The sequence below is a fragment of the Polistes fuscatus genome, unplaced genomic scaffold (genome assembly GCF_010416935.1).
Source record: "Polistes fuscatus isolate 324 unplaced genomic scaffold, CU_Pfus_HIC Scaffold8, whole genome shotgun sequence".
Taxonomy (NCBI): domain Eukaryota; kingdom Metazoa; phylum Arthropoda; class Insecta; order Hymenoptera; family Vespidae; genus Polistes; species Polistes fuscatus.
The window spans coordinates 4,771,126-4,791,715 of NW_025113162.1; the positions used below are offsets into that span (position 1 = coordinate 4,771,126).

Consider the following 20,590-nt stretch of genomic DNA (forward strand, 5'->3'; position numbering starts at 1 on the left):
TCTTTTAGAGCACTCTTTATTATTTTTCCTTCTTTGTCATACTTTCGAAGATATGTATATCCGTTTCTTCCGTGAACCACTAATAAAACGCGTATACCGCGCAATCATATATTTTTAGTCAGTTTATAAACAATCACTTTACGACGTTGCGTTACATTATTTCATGGGAAAAGTGTCGTTTGTAATTCGTATAAATATTTCATGAGAATTTGAAACGCATTGCACGCTTCATTCCACTACTGGCGTCTATCATTTAATAATTACACACCTGCGTCATACGTGTATCAAGATTCTATTTTATATCTCATGCGATATTACGAAATAATAATTTAAAACGACATTTATAGGTATAAGCAAGATAAAAATACCAACATGAAATCGCTCGTCACGGCAAGAATTGATTTTATACTGACACGAGTATCTTTCCAATTATATGTAAGAATATACGATGTTATTGGCGAATATTACGTTTTTATCTCTTTTTAGTTTTACTTTTTTTGATTTAGCGTTACAGAAGAGTAGAAAGAAACAACATTTATTTCATAGCCGCTTCTAGACTTTACATATCGATACGGCGGAAATAGAATTCACGTTTTATCCGAAAGGAAATATCTGACAAAAGAAATATGTATGTGTCTAACAAAGTTTTAAATGAAATCGATAATAGAATGGAATATGTTTCGTAAGGATAAATCATTGATGGATATAAAAATAAAAATGTTTCTCCAGTATAAAAATGAAATGTACAATCAGATCTTTGTTAAGCATTAATTAATTTACGTCGTTTTTATTGTTTTTTAATCGAAATATCAAAATGAATATTTTTTTAATACGACAGTTTCGGGATATAAACTTTTTATTCTGGAAGAAAACTTTTCCACAATTTTTAGCGTTTATTATGCGATTTTCGTTAAGAATGCTCGACAAAATACGGTCGAGAAGGAAGAACAATAAAGAAAAATGAACGAACACGTTAATTCCATTCCAGAAAAGCTAGTTCTCTTTTGAGAAGAAGTTCATCTTATTAAAAGATAACTAAAGTAGACCTTGGCTCAGTTTTGTTCTTTCCTCTCAAATTCGTCCGCTCGGAAGCGTTCGTTTCCGCGAAGCGATTCGAACGAGACGAAAACAATTCTCAGCGTTAACAGGATGCGGTCGGTTAATATAAAGACTTTTTATAATAAATTCTTGACTTTTTCACGAGTCTCAAACTTCTATCGTCCTCCTCTGAATTCATTCGCGAATCGTCATTACCGCGCATTTATATATCTCCGTGTTTCTTAGGAAAAACGTCGCGTGCCACGTATTTTCACTTTCAAGAATATAATCGCTTCAAAATAAAACCGCTTAAACATTAATCATTTTTATCAGATTTCGATTGAATTGCATTATTCTTTGAAACAAACAAATCTATGTTTTTATGCATTTTCTTTTGATAAATACACAACACTACAACTCAATTATAGCTAAATTATACAAATTTTGGTTTTAAACAGTGACATTCGGTGTTTTTCCTTACACATATTTATTATATGTATATATACATATATTTAATATATATGTATATATAATCCGGATGCCACTTCGCAGGAACTGCATACAAACCGACGTGTTACTAGTGTTCAAGATTAATGATATAATTATTGCCGTTGGCCGCACGTTACGCAGCGATTCGCTCTTTCGCGTCACAGACCATAGCGGACGATAATGACAGAAACGAGACCGACGAGTGCTTCGAGACGATAACGAAGCGAGTTTTCTTCCAACCATTCGTCTCTATCCTACGTATTTAATATTACGCGAGTTTCGTGACTTTTGTTTGTTCCTTTTCAAAAGTGGCGCCACGACTTTCTATACCTGCACATGCGGTACAGTTACGCAAAACGTAATCTCTTATGAAAACCTTTACCGAATTGCGTGGGTGTTACATTCCGATAGATCAATTCTATTTTTTTCTTATCAATGCAGTTTTCTTCTCTCTTTGTTATTAATATTTAGATTAATAAAAATTGTCCATACAAAATTTATGCTTCATTTTTTATCACAGCATAATTATAACATATAACGAAGAGGGTAAATAAATTTTTATTATTTAAGTAATATTATTGAGCTTTCTTGTAAAAACTATGATTAAAGTTTTGTATTGATATCTATTTATAAGATATAAATTGTTTATATTGTAACACCTTCAGATACATAGAAAAGTACTATGAATTTGATACATTTATTTAATATTAAATGTTTTATTCGAAAGAGTTTTCAATTAATCAAAAAAATTACGTAATTGCACAAATAATAAAAATAATTCATCTTGTTTACGCCTCGAAGCATATCCGCATACTTTATGGAAAGTTACAATAGCGGATACAACGCTTCGTTGCCAGAGGTATTCGCATATTTAATTTTACTTCTCTGTTCATTTTCGTAGCCGACCAAGGGGGAATTAATGTTAAACTTCTTACTTGAAAATCACAGTGGAAATGATCGAATTACCCCATTCTTTTCTCCGCATCCCCTTTTATAGTCGCCGTTATCCGGAAGCTTATCTCGCGTGTATCATATCGTTCTAAGAAATAACTTTGTATTTTTCTGTATACACATTACGATAAAAAGTGGGAAGGTCCCGTTCGAGTAGAAGTATTCATTAAAACGACGCCTTTTATATATATTAATACAAGTCTTAAATCTAAATTTTTATTATGCAATAATAATACAATGAGATATATCTTAATATATAAGTAAGAACAATCGTGAATCGTATTAAGATAAAAAAAATTGTTTTTATTATCTTACGGAAAAAGAAGTATCAATACTTTCGGTAATTTTTAAATTCAATAATAAACATAAATTCTCTAATTATATTTCCTCTGAAATATTATGTAATATATGCATATATGTATAAAAAAAAAAAAAGAAAAAAATTAGAAAACAAAACAAAAATGTCGTTCTATACTAATTTGTTTAACAATTCGTTATCGTTCGAATGTCGTTCATTTTAACACGTTGATCAGTCTCTGAACGATTTCATTCTTATTAGAATTTTAATCAATCTTATGATTAAGTAAAAAAAATTATATAAAATTCAGCGATAAACTTCAACGAAGTTAAGGTAATAATAATTATGGCAAAGTAAACTAAAAATAATTAATATGTTGATCACGTACGTATGTTAGTCGACTGAAACGATATATATCCCTCAGGGACATAACTTCTTTTTCATCACAACAAATAAAAAAAATAATGATAATAACAATATGAAATTGTAACTTTCATTTTTCATAAGGCATATGTTTTGAACATTAACAGTAATAGATCTATCTTATTTTTGAATCTAATACTTCGAATAGTTATAGTCAATTATTTAATGATTTGACTAAAACTATTTTCAAAGTGATAGATTCAATTAACCGAAATATTTCAACATGTCAAGCTAATTAGCCTTCTACTAACTGTAAGACTTTATCATTTTCTGGTAGTTCTAACTTTACATTAATAGGAGAATTAGATTTACTATCAGAATTTTCATTAGATGAGTCCAACATATTATTATTTACTCTATCATCAACGATCTTTGAAGATTCTGTCTTAATATCTTTCTTTTCAAGCCTTGTCTTAGCCTTTGGATTTTTCTCCGGATCAAAATAACTTTCCAAAACTTTTATCAAATCATCTACTTTTTTGTCTTCTGCTGCTATTAGCTTTTCTTTAATTAATTTTTCTAGACCATCCTTCTGAGCATCAGACCAAGCTTCCTGATATTAATTAAAGAAATAAATATGAAATATATTATAATATGTAAAGAATATATTGGGTTGGCAACTAAGTGAGTATGGTTATTTTAATAATAATCTATTGACAAAATCTGCAATCACTTAATTGCCAAACCAATAATAATATTTTACCAATATATTTGTACCGACCTGTAATTGCATATATTCTATACCTGCTTCTGCTAATAGTCTACGTAAAGGACTTGCATGTTGGCGTTCTTTGCGACTTGCTTTGAATAATGGACCAAAAATTGGTCTCAGACTATTTTGTCGCTCAAATACTACTTTCAGTTCTGGACAATTTTGGTTTTAATTTATTAATCTCTACTAAACATGTCTCATTGCATTTTTAAATACTTACTTGCACGTTCTTCTTCTTCAACTTGAATGGGTTGAACAAATGGTAGAATAAATTCTATTGTGCTTTTCATAGATGTATTACTACTGTCCCCGCTTCCAGTTGATTCATCTACTTTTACATTATCTTGTTGACTTATATGTTGTAAGACTTGTAAGGCTAGATATGCTCTATCCTTTGCATTGTCTAATTCTTCTGTCTATTAAAAATATAGCAAGTCTTACTTTATCCTTAACTTAATTATATTTTTTAAAATAAGCAAATATTTTATTATTATTAACCATCTTACCTTTTTAAGTAACGTACGTGAAAGAGTACGTAGAGAAAAAATACGTACAGAGTTTGCTAATTTGGCTTCGGCAATATTAAAACCATTGGCAAAGCCTTTAACTGTTTGTTTAAATCTTTCCACAAGATTATACCTTTGTAAAGATTCAAGCAGCATAGCAGGTATGACTTTACGTGGTTCATGATAAAGTAATATAATTCCATCTTCGGAGTCTCCTTTGATGGATTCTAACCACGTCAAAAAATCTGTTAACGCAGACACTTCGCTCTTAGTTTTCAACACCTACAAACAAGTTTTCAAGTTTACTTTCCAAAAAATAAAATTAATATTTCATCTATTGATTATAAGAATCTACCTTGTTAGTTTTACTATTTTTAAGCATACGATATTTCCCAACAGTTACAACTCTCATATTATGTCGCTTGATAGCAGGTGGATTAAGATCCTTATAAGGCATTACATATTGGGAATAATTAGAATTAGGCGTGTATCCAGCAATTTGACAAATTTCATCGGTCAACTTTTTCCCAGTAGTATCCATATCCCAACCAATTAAATGATAATTTCCAGGACCAATACCCATCGGAGAGGAAGGACATTCTCCATTTGCCGATCCATTTATTGTTCCATTTATTGTTCCATTTGTTGTTTCATTTGTTGTATCATTTGTTGTTTCATTTGTTGTTCCATTTTCTTTTATAGTTGAAACCACCATATTTTCTAATTTTCTAAACCAAATAAAATTAAAATTCCACTTGTATTATTTTCTTATGTATTATTATACACATATATTGTAATAGAAACAAATATACATTTTTTTTTAACAAAGAAGAACAAAACTAAAAGCAAAATTTCAAAACAGGTAAGAAAAACGAACATAATTTGTAAAATATTTCTATATATACAATGAAATAATTTAATAATATATTTTACGTACGTAAGGGATAAAACAATATGTAAATAGAAATTCAAGGAAAATTAATATAATATATAACACGTAACGAGTAAGAACAATATGTATAACTAGCACGATGTGAAATAAGGAATCATTGGGTTTTTCTACAAGGGCGTGACATTTGGCTCTGTATATAGAAAATCGTCAACAAATACATATCGATGAGGTCATTCGATTTCTAACGAGCTATTTTCTTTTGTAATCGTTACTAGAACAAAACAGCTTATTATACTTACAACGTTCAAATAAATTAAACGATGAAGTTTTCCAATTCCACCGGTCGTACACTTATTATTAAAATAATGTTTTCTGGCCGAGAAATAGACAAAATGTTACCAGATAACAAAAAAGACGATAAAAGCAACAAAAGAAAAAAAGCAATGAAGAAATGAAAAAAGAAATATCACGTCCTTTCCGATTGTGAAAAGAAAAATGATATTTAACCGTGGTTCGTGTTATCTCTCGTAAATACTTCTGCGCGCACTCGTATCGATGATAAAAATAAAAGAAAACAAGAAAGAAAACAAGAAAGAAAAAGAAAGAAAATCCTTGCGTTTCAATCTGGATGGCGGACGCTTGATAGTACTGGCGACACGAAGGACAATGAGAAAAACAACGACAACGAGAAGAAAAAGGATGACGAGATATTCGCGTGCAGCATAAAAATTAAATTCTTTGTAAATCATATTGTTGAAAATAGGAATGCCGTCATCGTTCCACGTGGTTGTGTCGTTAGGAGGATAGCGAAACGTATTTTCCCGTATTTGTACCTGACAATTTCCGCCTACGCGAAAAGTAAATTCTCTATACTTCTATTAAACGAGAGATTTAAAGATATCAAAACGATTTTACTTACAATGATAGAACGTTTGATTTCTCTGTTTCTTCTGGTATCTCAATTATACTATGTATATTGCTTTTTTTCCTTCCCAAGATGCAGGTATAATGGCTCGGATAATGTCTACTGTCACTTATCAGTTTCGTGAACGTTACTGAAGGGTGAACAGAATTGAACGCACGTGTAAGATTAGCAAGCGAACCGCCCATCGATCTAAGCATGCGCGGTAAATCTTTCGATCACGTGCCCTATATGACGTCAGTCGATTTTACCGATACAAAATTATTCGCAACGACAGTCGAGAATCTAGTTTTGTATGACTTTACTTCGAATATCTTTTAATGTAATTTTCCTTCATACTTTCTTTACTGACTTTTCATTAACTTTCTCCAACAAGTAGATAGATACAAGTATCGATATATTATCTATTTATGATAACTAGTAGAAAAATCTATCCCGTTCACATTGTTTCAAGAGAGCCTAATAAAATTTTTCATTATCGATGATCTTATATGTAATGTAAATATTATATTTTCGACAAATACATATGGTATTATAACGTATATATTATATGATATTGAATTATTCAAATGAAATCTTGAACTTTTGTAACAGGTTTTCGAACGTAACCGACGGGAAAAGCATTGATAATAATGTACACAAGTACAAGATACCGGTTATCTTATATTTTTGCATAAAATTTAGTTTACTTTGTCGTAAGACTGAAGTCTGATAACGAAAAGTAATATGAGTATTTATCTAATTTGATTTGTTTCAGCGACTAATAGTAACTGTTGTAATTTATAAGATTTTTTCCTACGAAACAAAGTATTTCGATAAAAATTCCTAGCATTAAATTAGAGATGTGTAAACTTGAACTCGTGTTACCAATCGTATCTTATTTGTACTTTATTTTGTTTTTTCTTTGTAAACTCCTTTCTTATTCCTACCAAAATTAAACTCTCTAATGTTTATTCGACACGATATCTCTGTATTTCATCACAAAGGAGAAGGATTTGTATATATATATATTATTCGTTTCAAATAAACATTTAAAAACGTTAGAAAATATAGTACGAATACTTGAGGATAATTAATCGAATGGCGGAAGCATATATTTTAGAAAAATCATTTTTCTTTCGACAAAAAGTTTGCAACGTATTTGCATTAGATAATAGCAAAACGAATGGTTCCTTTTCATAAAAATACTGTTTCCAATGGAAAAGAATCAATATCGAGGAAAATATCTTTTTTCTCTCTTTTGTGTGTTTCTTACATTTCATACATTAATATAGAAAATGTAAAATGTCAGCAACAGATTTCCCGTATATAGTCGAGATATTTAAGCGTTGGAGAAATTTTCGAATATTTTCTAGATGATTTTCTATGATGAAAACAGTTGGCAATGTATTTATATATTTGCGATAGGATATAATCGGAAATTACACAACTAACGTGAATCATCATAGTTAAGTCACGTTTTCATTACACATTACAACAGATAGCTCTTTGAACAATCTAAATCGAAATTTTTGTTTTCCACAAAAAAAATCTAATGTTGATAAGCATTTGTTATCAATAATCAATAGAAAGTTGAAAAATCAATTAAATAATAACGTTTAGATTGTAGCAGTGTATTTTTTAAAAGAGTATAGATCAAAAGTATGTGTGTTTTTATGTTACTTTATAAGTTCTTACTTTCTGCATATTAGAATCTTTTAGTGAGCGTAAACGCTACCGTGTGTACCGTTTCCCCGTTACTTATTATTTCTTGTTCTTTTTGCTTGAACCAGTTTGTATTAACTACAGAAACGCGCATTTGCTCTGCGACATACACAAAATATCACCTACTGATTATCAAGAGTCATGCTTCGAGAAAGCTCGTTTCTCGCTGTATATTAGCAAGCGTCAAGTAAATGTTTGCTTCGTTTTTTAATGTTAAAGTACACGTGTGTACAATTAGTACATATCATTTATTACTCTTAACGTTTCCTTTTTTACCGAATTATTTATTAAAAAGAATAGAAAATCATATAGGATAGAAATAGACGCGCTGAGAGAAGGATGAACGATGAGTTTTCTTGATCGATGTAACTAATCGAAAGGCAGGATAGTATTTAAAGATAATACGAAACATTTTTTGATTGATCGATCGACCGATCGGTTAATTTCTCTACATCATAGTTTCGATAATTTTTCGTACGATTTTATTTCTCGCATGTGTTGCGATCGTACCGCAAGTTTATTGATAAATTATACAAATCAATACTCTTGGGAAATACGTGTCGATCGATAGTGTTGGTTAAGGGTTGCTACTTTTCTACCTCTAAATGTTCCAAGTATGTACTGTATGGGTGTATTTATTTATGTCTGCAAGCTGCAGTAGAAAATCCGAAAGAGAACAACTGGTTTGACCGAGATAATCCAAAAGCACGGGACTGGAAATTCGACGAGTTAGAGACGAAGAAACGAAGGAAGCCGGAAGAATTCTGGAAAGTAAGAATTCTTTATTTTTACTAACACACAACAATACACTTCTTTACGTCGTACCACATTTTTCTTCCACCTTTGCGATACGATGGGATTTCGATTTTCGAAGTATCTTATGTATTAAAAATTTTCCATCCTACTGATAATATGGAACACAAACTTTATGCTTTCTTTTACGCATTTTATCGACATCAAAAATAATTCTATACCTCGAACAACAAATTATCTTCGTATAATATGTAAACACCGATCGAGTATAATCGTCAAATTTCACTTATCAGAAAATCGAATAAATTACTAATCAAAATGAATTATGTTTAAAAATATTTAACATATCTAATTAGTCTGTTAAGTAAATTAAGTTATTAATATATATTTATTATTGACGTTCATCAATATGGCGTCGATGTTCATCCAAAATAAAGAAAAAGAAAGGACGAAAGAAAGATAATGATAATTACGTACCAGGTTAATCCTAAATCTCGTATTGACTCAACGTTGGTAGATTTAACCGTGACTTTAGACGAATATCTCTAAGCTCTCGAAGGATCGTTGTCTTAAGAGAAGAGGATCTTCGGCAGAAAGAAAAAGAGCAGGCACACAGGCGACTCTTCGCGTGGAAAAAATCGGCTTTGGTGTAATTCGTGTGAAGAGAAAAGAAAATAAGAGACTCCCTTTAGGCGTTTGTCTCGACCGTGTTATTCTTCTATGTGGCCACAACTTTGTCTTATCGTATCGAGGACGAAAATGTACGGGCTGTTAGGATGGATTCGACGTTGACTTGTTTTTTTCTCCCTCTTTTTCTCTCTTTGCTCGTATACGTATTTATGTATATATATGCGTGAACACGTGTGTGTATCTTTTGTCTTTTTTTTTACATATATATTTTTAGTACATCACTAACTTCTTGCCTAACATTACGATACGCTCGCAAACTTTCTTCCGTCTTTTCAGTTCATCCTTTTTTTCTTACACTTCTCTTCTTCCTTTTCATCTTTTCCTTCCCACCTCTTCCCTCCTAACTCCTCTTCACGATGTTCGACTTTTCGCGCTTCCCCATTCATTCGCTCACGTTCACTGATAACAAAACGATGAGATAGTTGGAAAATTTATGCTTCGTTTCTGACTCGCAAGTGCAATGTTTTAATTGATAAGAAGAGGACGTTTCGCGTTGAGTCGGTTGCTTCTTTCATTGGCAGAAATCTTTGCTGAAACATCTGACGCGTTTCCGTCTTCTCTCTCTTTTTTTATCTTCCTCTTCTATCTACATTGAATTAAAAGCGGTTTCAATGTCGGCATACCTTTTTGCACGTTGGAGATTCGCTCGAGTGTATTTGGAGAAGTAATTAGTTAATTCAATAAACGTCTCCCTTTTGCAGGTAGCTTATGTATTTCGAGAGAGAACGCGTTTGAGATGCTATCGAATGTTTTGAGATACAATCAAGGAGATAGGAATCTTGTATCTCGTGTCTGGATGCACGTTTCCTATTTACACACGAATAAATATGTATCTCTGTGCGTGTGTAAGTACGTATACAAACGTTGATACTACGTGCTTCATGTAAAACATCACCGTCCGCTATATTGACCGCTACGACACGTTTTCCGATGCTTTTAATCAAGTGGAAATGCTTTTCACTACACGCCTTTTTTTCCACAGGAAAAATGAAGTCCTTGCGAAGTGGATGTGTGTTATGGATTAAATGAATGATCGTTGCTACGTGAATGCCATGCCGATACGATAACGATTCATTGAAACCATTGACATCAAATCTACTCGTTTTTATCATTCTAAATGTATACTTTCAGTAATTTTCTTGAGATTATGTAGAAAGAAGAAAATAGATTTTATCGTACTTATTAAAAGTCAAAAGGTTTAAGTAAGTATGAATAATTGAAGTCTATTAAGCTTTAAAATGAGCTATTTTGTTTTAAGCACCACTTAACGTTTTTTAACTTTTAAAGTCAACTTTGATTCAATCACTTGAAGGATTATTTTTTTCAACGCTACTTCAACAAGTAAAATTAAGAAATTTTGAAAACGATCTTTCCGAGCGTTCTGTGTTCTTTTTCAAATTTCGATATTATTATGGGATAGTATTTTTTGAAGTAGAAGCCTTCGTCTAAGAGAAGTTATACTATTTTTAACAAGACATGGAAATCGTATATTATATTCCTAATTTTTTTATTTTTGTAAAAATAGTTTCTTGGTTAATTAAATTTCGTTTCTAGACGAATATATGTATTTTTTGCACGTTTGATAACGCGTTTTCTATAGCTATTTCAAGGATGATTTCTTTTGCGTAAATCCAGTGCTTTTTTTTATGCTTGTGCACCGTAACATTGATATCGTTTTCATTATTATTTTTATATCGTTTATCTATTCCTATATTATATTTTTTGGGTTTCATTTGCTCGTGTTCGTGCTCTATTTATATTATAACTGTCATCTAAATGCAGATTGCAAGTAAATTAACGGAAAAAGTATTGACCACAATAGCATCTCTACATTAAACTTTGATCACTACCGTTCATTTATTTTTATCATTCATGTGAGATAAAAGTCATGTATATATATTTACGTATTTCTATGTAATTTCTATGTATAATATTATATAAAAATGAATTGATTTTTCGAGAATTTAAAGAACGAAACATGAAAGGATCGTTGGTTATTAGTATTAACAAAGGACGCATATTTGATATTCGCAAATAGAATTGCATTGATTTACAGATACGATCGTTTCGGTTAACTCTTGAAAACGATAGGAAAGTTTGTTCGGTGTATAACGTGTTCGTCGGCGAAAAGTTCGCCATTCCCTTTCTATGAAAGTTGCACCAGTCTTACGAATATCTTGCCTTCTCTTAACGTTAACGGCCTGAGAAGGGCGAACTTTCCCGCGTAAGACATCTAATCGTAGATTGTAATAACTTTCCACGAGATCTAACGAATTTTGGAAACTCAAATATCCGAATGTAATACACGAGTTTTCTTTGTTTCATGGAATTACATGTGAAATACTAGAATTTTCATTGTAAAAAGATATTGATTTTCCATGACTTTTCATTTATATGGCATCAGTCGTTTCATGTATACATAACGAAAATTTCAAATTACTCGAAGAGAAAGTTCAAAATAAAGTGTATGTTACCCATGCGAACGATATTGTATTGTTGATTGTTTTTTTTTTCAATTCAAAATTACGAAACAGATTTAACGTTTAGTTTGATTTTTACATTTCTAAATTGTCGATAATATAAATTTGAATTTGTACGGAGACTCTCGTCGGTTTTCCAAAGCACGTAGCCTTTTCACCGAAGCGTGTTGCTCGTACGGTGGCTGGTCAAACGACTTTAGGTCCATTGAGATTTCCGATATATGTACTTACACAAGTTGTGTATATGTACGCTTTCTCGCATTCCTCTCTAATATGATTATACACGCCTATACGTTGCTCGATAAATTGTTATTCGCTTAGTGAGTTAGACAACGTGCTAGACTACTCGGTAATACGTGTTGCCGGAGTACCAGGCGCGTTCTCTACTCTCCGCAGTTTATAATATAATTTATTGCAATATCATTTCCGCGTCAAATGTATTCTATTAGAAATCTTTCTATTTTAATGACGTTGAATCTTATACTCTTCGTTAAGACTGATAACAGAAAGATAAAAAATGTATTACAATCGATCTTTTACCACAATGAGAAGCCTTGAAACGTATGTTCTCATTTTGGAAAACTGTAAAGTCGGATTAGAGTGAGAGATAGGTAACTGCCATTGAATTTTCCGCGTATACACGTCTTAAGAGTGGGTGAGGTAAAGTAGAGACATTTTCAACGGGATTAACGGCTTTCAACAAGCTACGAGCGCTTTCCATTTACTATGCCGTAGACGACGAATGACAACTAATTTCGCCACACGCGCCTTCCATTAGCCGAGTTGTGGCGAGAAATCTTGACTACGTTTACCACACTCGAGGGTTTAGAGTTGCTGTTCCTTTACTGACTACAGCTTGCTACGAGTTAAGCTGTAAAGCGCCACCAATTTTTAACGTCGACTGATGGGATAGCTTGAAAGCATTAGAAATACACTAGATACGCACGAGTCTATGATACCTACTTTTTATTTTTTTATCTTCTCGATTTGTTATTTATATCTCAACAACGACAAAAATTAAGACATTTTATCTCTTATGATAATCCATTAGAAATTCATACATTCATTTTCCATAATACAAAATCAAAGTCTAATGCTAAGGAATATTGATTTTAAGATACTTCAGTAAGATATGAAGTAATGGTATAAAAAGGGACCCTCTTAGATCAGTAAGAAGAGTAAAAGCTCGTTAAACTAATAATACTGTGAAGTTGTTAACTTTTCTTCTTGCTTTTCATTCTTTCGTTACGTATCGACCTACGTATAATTTTTTCGGTTCGTTAGGTTACATTAAAATCATTGAAGACGTCGTTATCTTGTTCAATGAGAGATCGTAACGTTATATATATATGTATTTAAATATTTAGATACATTCCCTTAAATTTCAAGAACAGATAAACTAAAGAAATTTAATATTAAAGTATAGCGACATAGCGACGTAGCAGCAATTACGTACAGTTTTTTTTGTGTGTAAATACTATGATTTCATGTAACTATTATAAGTTTTTTCACACGCCATCGTAAAATATTAACAAATTAACTTATCATTTCGTAAGAGAAAGTGATTGCAAGTACTTTAAGTCATTACAAAAATTAATATATTTATTTTGCTTATTTTAAATTGTAAAACTATAGAACAGAGAGATAAAAAGAAAATAAAAATTTATTGATATTGCAACTATTTGTTTGGATTGGTTTAAAAATACGAATCGACTATGTAAATACTTTAAGAGAACGAAAGGTTTGTATGTATGTAGGTAATTACAACGGTACGTCGTTGAAGTAGACGCGTTTAATGGTTATTACCCAAATACGTTATAAATTATGGACCATCCAGGCTCATGAATAAATCCGCCCGATTATATTCATTTCCATATGCGGATTAATTAATTAGCAGTGTCGTGCGTCGCAACACGATAATTCGACGTGGAAGGAAGTATAACGTGGTAATAAGAGATTTACGGCGTTATTGTACAAAGTGCCATTTACTCTATTTGCAAAATACGTTTGGTTGCGTTGTAACAAAGAAAAAGAGAAAGAGAGAGTCTACTACAGTTTTCATTAACGATAGTATACAATATGATAGTGTACTCGAGACAATTTTCTTTTCTCGATTTTTTTATTTCTACCCTACTCATCATCGTTATTGTACTCTAATTTCTCTTACAATTAGTGAAGTCTCCCAGAGCAGTGTTGGATTCGTTGCATGCATCCTTCCTACCCTATAAAATCATGTTAGGTTCCTCCACCGACGTATCGTTGGCTCAATGTGGAACAGCATGTGTATTTTATGCGCATGATTACCAGGTACGAGGTCACCGCAAAAATCCCGAAGCTGTGAGCGTAGTAGTGATTCTCTGGATTAGCGGTCAGACGCCCACACCATCAATTTCTCCTAAATTCTCTAGTTTTCCGTGACGGTCTGCACGGTTTACTTGCTTTCTCTCTTTCTCTTACTCTCTTTCTTTCTCTCCCTTTTACTCCCATTCACACGCTTTCACGGGAGTGTTTATTGGCGTGTACAGTTCTCTCATTGCCAGGCGTAGAGTGGCCACAGCGGAATTTTCGATTTTAACGAGGAAATATCTGCAGGCTTTTCTAGAAAATTTCGAATAGAACTGCTTTTCCCGTATACATGCATTCGATAAAAAAGCACACGATCATTTTTATAACGCATTCGAGTTTTGAAATTATGCGTTCGAGAAGAGATTCGGTTCGTACGTATTTAGATATGTAAGTGTATACGTATATACAACCTTGGTTTATCTTGTATACCACGGAGTACTTGCATTATGCAATCATATTCAGCACGGTGAAAAGTAGCTGAAAGTCACTAACTATTTTACATATGTTCACCCAAGAGAGTGGCATATTTCTGTAGCGGCTATATGAGAGATAGTCTGACGCAACCCTAACGTATATGTAGCTCTTATAATTTATATTATGCGCTTTTATTTTTATTGATTTCGAAAATGTAAAGTCGAATATCTAAAAGTAATATCTTTTTCAATTACTTTGGTCACAATCGTATGTAATATGAAATAAAAAAAAAAAAAAAGAGAGGATGAGAGAGTGAGAGATCAAAGCAAAAATAGCATAACATATTTCGAGAAAATTTCTGGTAAAAGTTAAACTAGAAATCGCGAGAGGTTCGGGAAATATAGAACTATAAAAGAAGAAGAGAAATAAAATGGCAGCATACATTTACCTTGAACATATGTTCAAAGTACATAGTACTTCGATTCTTTCTTACCCAATCGAAATAAGCTTCACATTTGTTCCTGAAAACGTTTCGAAATATTCCTTTCGTTTGGGAGTCGTATAGTTTCGCGGAACAAATATCTTCGTTCTTAATAAATTTCTAGTGGTTGGATGAGGAAAAAACGAAAAATGAAAGAAAATAAATAAAGAATTTGAAGAAAATACGATTGCAAATGCAGAAGAGAGAAGAAGTAGGGAATTCTATTTATTATAATAATGCTTGATTTTAATATACGATTTGAGAAACGTAACGTAAATACCGGATTAGATGGTTAATCAAGGAAACGATAGAAATTGTAAAAAGACGGAATGAGCAAGAAAACAGTTTAGGATTCCTGTGAATGCGAGAAAACTAAAGGGCGAGGGAAAAAGTAATAGTTACTTCTAATGAAAAATTGCCAGGTTGAAGATTTTTGATGAATCGAATAATATTATATGAATGAAATAAAGTAGCACTACCATCAGTAGCATTAGGTATTATCCTAAAGACATTTATGTACATCTTATTATATGACTATGTATTTATAATTAAATATAATACTTTTTCTTTTATTTTCGAATTTACGAGTAACGTAGGATATTCGATCATAGTCTAGGATTAGAAATGTTTGTAAAACTGGACTAGGTGGTAAAGTCGAAGGAATCTGGCCGTTGGCAGAATTCGTAGGGAGTCACGCGTTTATATCGTCTCATCTGCAGGCGCAGCGGAACAGAGGCATTAGGGGATCATTTATCTTACTTATGTTGTAGGCGATGAGCCTGACGCTGCACACTCACCTGGGACCAAAATTTCTCCATCCCGTTCCAAGCTTCTTCTAACCGAAAAGGCATTCTGATTAGAGAGTGAAATCAATATTCATTATGTGCAAGAAGCGTTATATAAGTTAATGTTTATCTATTATTTAGAAATATTTATCGATTGATCGATCGATTAAGGAAAAAGATGGAATTGTTTTCTCTGTTAAAATGTTCGCGAATATTTTTGATCAATTGCACTCACTAAATCTCTCTCTTTACTTTTTTACTTATAAAATATTTTAATTTACAATATAACTTTGACGACAATAGATGACGTTCGTAACGATTTCTTATAGATTAGATATTTTAGTTCGAACAAAAGGTCATCTTTCTGCTTTTAGTTCTTCGGATATTACGATTTAAACGACGATCGATATTACTTAATAAAGAAATCTAAAGGTATGGTCTTGCTTATATTTAGCAGAACCTGTGGTTTGTACTCGTGGGTAGCAACTAAGCTGCTAAATCGAGAATCTTTAAAATAATTTATCGTCGAGGATTAAACCTGATACTTTAAATAATCTTAATTCGATATCTCGATTCGCGTAAAGAAGTTTTTTTAGTAGAAGAATTAATTGTTAGTAATACAATTTTTTCTACGTTTGCCAATACTATTATAAAAATTTATCATTACTATTATAAAAATTAAACCACATAAAGATCTTATAAGGTTATAGACCCGAAATTGATATTTTCATTAATTAACATTGTTTATAAACATAAACATCTTCCAAATTTTTGGTATATTCCACAAATATTTAAAGTTATATTTTTTATAGAATTTTATATGCTTATGTTTCATATTTTGTGTTTGTATGCGTACCTTCAGAAATGCATATATACATATATTTCAAAATCAGCCATTAAGGCGCTCTAATACAATTAAATGGAGAAAGGTTGAAGTGTTATATCCAACGATAATCACCTGTAACAAAAAGAAAACTATATTAATTATTTCCATTCGCAATAACTACTAAAAATTATTGACGAGCAAAATAATAATATAATACAATAAAAAATGACTAAAGAGTCATTCTCAAAAGATTCAAGCATGTTGTTGAATCTTAGAAAATAACTCATTGTCAGTAGTCTGTAGTTGCCCTCTTGAGCCACAGTTAAGTGGGGGCCTCTTCGACATTCAGCCTCTTCTTTCTTCATGCCTACTACATTCGAACATTCCTTACGTCGTTCCAAAAAATATTCTCAGAATTTGGCATATTACAACGGTTAATGGTATAGAATTGACCGTACACGTATACATGAGCACATTTAATCGAATGTCCGAGCAATTAATTATGCTAATCGATGACCTATTAACACTTCGCACTTTTACTATCGAGTAATATAATCAAATTGAAATAAAAATAATACTAAAAATGCAATGCATTTTCTTGCAATATTTTTATTTAATTTATTCTTTATATTGAATTATATCAAACATTTAAAAGACTAAATCACGATAGTGCGAAGTGTTAGTTATAATACTTAAAACTAAGTATCAAATTTATCAAAGGTTTTGCGGATTTGATTCGAATCAAATAGAATCGAAATAGAAATGACTCTTTCAAATGGTTGCAAATTCCTTTGAATCATGATACATATTGAATATTATAAAATTGTCACAAAATAAATTTACGAAGTAAGCAAGACAGAATAAAAAGATATAATTTTGTGACAATTCCGTATAAACCCAGAGGTGGGAACTTGCACTAAGAAGTGCAAGTATACCACGTGCCATTCCGGGGTCCTACCTACTTAAAATTAAAGTTTTCACATTCGCTCAAAAAAGTATGCTACCTGCCTGCTAATTATCCATATTTAAAAAGAGTAAACATACATACCCACCCACTCACTCCACGATTCTCACACATACCACCAGGGTGCAAAAGCCTAAACTAGAGAGCATGCCCCGGGGCACCTCCGACACCCTAGTTCAAACGCGTGTTTTCTAAACTTATGGGAGTACGTACCAATTGCTGTAATCGACTGCCAAGGCTAATGATTATTGCAAATATGACTAAATCAAAAATACTAGTACATACTAGTATATACGCATACTAGTAATATACGAGTATATCAAAGTTTCCACAAATAAATGCGGTAACTCTACTATTCAAAACGATTTTATTATAAAAAAAAATTAGAAAAATTTAATATAAATATAAAAATACAAATATTCGTATTTTTCATACTATAAATGATTCTACGAATAGTACTCTGAGTATTGAATGATGCAATAATTAAAAACTATCACGAGACGATGTACAGTACACATTACCTAATACGCACACACAAGTGTAAAGTACATTGTGCAATCATTAGCACAATAACAGCCGCCAATAGGGGAAAAACTTAAAACTAAACCCACACTAACTGTTTTTCACTCATACGCGTGTAACACCTGAGTATACGCATGAATGAGAACGCAGAAAGTATGGGGGGGAGAAACGGGAGATTAGTTTATTAGAAGCTGAAAATCCTGATCTAAAAAACATTATTAACATATATAAACACATCAAAACATTTTAATAAAAATTCATCTAAACGGGCTAAGACTCTACAAGTCATTTGGATTTGACTTTTTGATAATGTAAGAATTGTTAAATTTAATTTTTTTATATTTAAGAATTTAAAAAAAAAAAAAATAAATATATATAAACAACCTCGGACGACTCCTTTCATTAAGTTGGCTGTTCTAATAAAAGAACTGGGCTTTGAGCCACCACTTAACTGCAAGAATCTATCCGTTCGCGAATTTGGTTTGCCTTCTTGCTCATTTATTTATAATATCGAAATGTCGATATATCAAAATTAATCGCGATTAGATAAACTAAATACGAAGCAATGCATGTAAGACATTTACTACATGCTTGTCTAGACGAAAACGAGTAAATTAATGCTCGGTTTCACCCCTACTAACTACGAACAAAACACGTAATAAAAAAGAAAGTGCATTAATCAATTGCATTATTAATTAAATGAATTTAACCGGTGAGACAAGAAAACCTATCCTGAACTAATATAAAATATACAATTCAATATACAATACAATATACAATTTTCATGAGTAACTCCTAGAAAGGAATTACTCATGTGCTCGTCACTAATTTATTGGAATAATTACAACCAGTAACTCGTGCCGATTAGGACCTTTCATCCTCGACATGATTGAGCACCGGAGGGACTTTAAATTTTTTGGCTCACTGCGTAAGAAGTTCTACGATGGCTCCAAAACACTCCTACTTCGCAGCAAGTATCGTAGTCTGACGATCGAAGAATGCCTCGATTTGGTATTGAAGAAAATCCATCGAAGATCCATCGAAGATCCATCGAAGAATTCATTCCACATCTTTGCAAAGTAAGGAAATCCATTGTCTTATCTGTAACATAAAATAGAACATAACGATAAGTTATCTGCAATATAATCCAAAATCATATTAAAATAAAATCGAATAAAATGTAAATAAAAATAGATACTTACAATGCATTCCAATGGGATGAAATTCAATTGCACCATGGCGATGCACCTCGCGTGAATCTAAAAAGGCGGTATAAACGAAAAAAAGAAACTATAGATGAGTTTCTTATCGCGAAACCGAAATTTTATTATACGGTGAACAACACTGGCTCTAATTCGCGTATGATTTTAATTTATTATGCGCCCGATCACTGATTCTACAACTGCTTCCAAAAACTGCTTTGCACACAGTCAATGCAAGTAAAAAAATCTTCATTGATGCACTGACTCTAATACGCGAACAGTCTGTGCGACTGTTTAAAGATAAAAATACAACTTTTGTCGAACAAAATCTAATGCAATTACTGCTTTGGTCGCAGTTAATTTAATATGAAAAATTTCTAATACAATCGCGTAACACGAACGAATTGAAATGAGCGAACGAACGTGCTTCTAATCCGTGATTTTAATTATATTCAATCGATACAACACTCCCGTATATTGCTTCGCGCACGATTGCAATCTGAAACAGAAATAAAAAACAATACTATTAATATCATTACTATTACTGAAAACAATTAAAATGTTTGTTGAATTATTAAATACAAAAATATGCTCACTTTGCATCTCCATCGATGAATGCACGATGGGTCTCCTACCCTTAGGATGACGATGACAATGCACTAACACTGATTCTACAACTGCATTACATGCAGTTAATTCAATTAACACTAGATTAATGGACTAACAATAAACCAATTTGACTCATATCAAATTTCTTTGCTACATATGCTACATATATATAAAATTTTAATATTATTTTTTTAAAATATACGTTGATTTTTAATACCATAATGAAATATATGTAAATATTAATTCCTCCCCTCTACCCATTTCTTCATGCAAACAATTTTTGTAAGTTTTTAAAAAATAGTAAATGAAACAATAATGAAAAAATCTAGTGTTAAATGAATTTCCAAATGAATTTAATTAATAAATTATAACACTGTTCCAACGATGATCTGAAACAAAAATAAAAACAAGATTATATAGACCATTGATATAAAAACATTATTATAATTATTGAGAAAATGTTTAATATAAAAATTGACTTACGTTTATTCTTCAGTGATGAATGCACGATGGGTATCCTACCCTTAGGATGACGATGAGCACACATTTAAATCAAATAAAAGAAACTTACGGAGTTTCTTTA

The 20,590-nt window shown here is 31.7% G+C and overlaps 1 protein-coding gene and 1 long non-coding RNA gene across 3 annotated transcripts; both read right to left on the reverse strand.

Moving 5' to 3' along the window:
• Positions 1 to 2,680: 2,680 nt before the first annotated feature.
• On the reverse strand, positions 2,681 to 6,436 carry LOC122524583 (maternal protein exuperantia). 2 transcript variants are annotated; one of them, XM_043646894.1, is made up of 6 exons: positions 6,229 to 6,436; positions 4,773 to 5,145; positions 4,418 to 4,699; positions 4,132 to 4,327; positions 3,921 to 4,063; positions 2,681 to 3,752 (listed from the first exon to the last, which is right to left on the reverse strand). In XM_043646894.1, exons 1-6 carry the CDS (start codon positions 6,429 to 6,431, stop codon positions 3,435 to 3,437), a joined length of 1,515 nt encoding a protein of 504 aa, XP_043502829.1. In that variant the 5' UTR covers positions 6,432 to 6,436; the 3' UTR covers positions 2,681 to 3,434. The 2 variants fall into 2 exon arrangements, with proteins under 2 accessions (XP_043502829.1, XP_043502830.1); XM_043646895.1 differs by lacking the exon at positions 6,229 to 6,436 and adding an exon at positions 5,609 to 5,695.
• Positions 6,437 to 8,552: 2,116 nt separating this feature from the next.
• Positions 8,553 to 10,086, reverse strand: LOC122524811. The gene is made up of 2 exons (XR_006305634.1): positions 9,166 to 10,086; positions 8,553 to 8,699 (listed from the first exon to the last, which is right to left on the reverse strand). It is a non-coding gene; the product is annotated as an uncharacterized LOC122524811 (long non-coding RNA).
• Positions 10,087 to 20,590: the final 10,504 nt, after the last annotated feature.

Coding starts and splice junctions, on each gene's coding strand:
- LOC122524583 (XM_043646894.1), bottom strand. CDS start 6,431: ATGCTTAGATCGATGGGCGGTTCGCTTGCTAATCTTACACGTGCGTTC. Junction 4,328..4,417: donor CACGTACGTTACTTAAAAAG/GTAAGATGGTTA, acceptor TATTTTTAATAG/ACAGAAGAATTAGACAATGC. Junction 4,064..4,131: donor TGAAGAAGAAGAACGTGCAA/GTAAGTATTTAA, acceptor AAAATTGTCCAG/AACTGAAAGTAGTATTTGAG.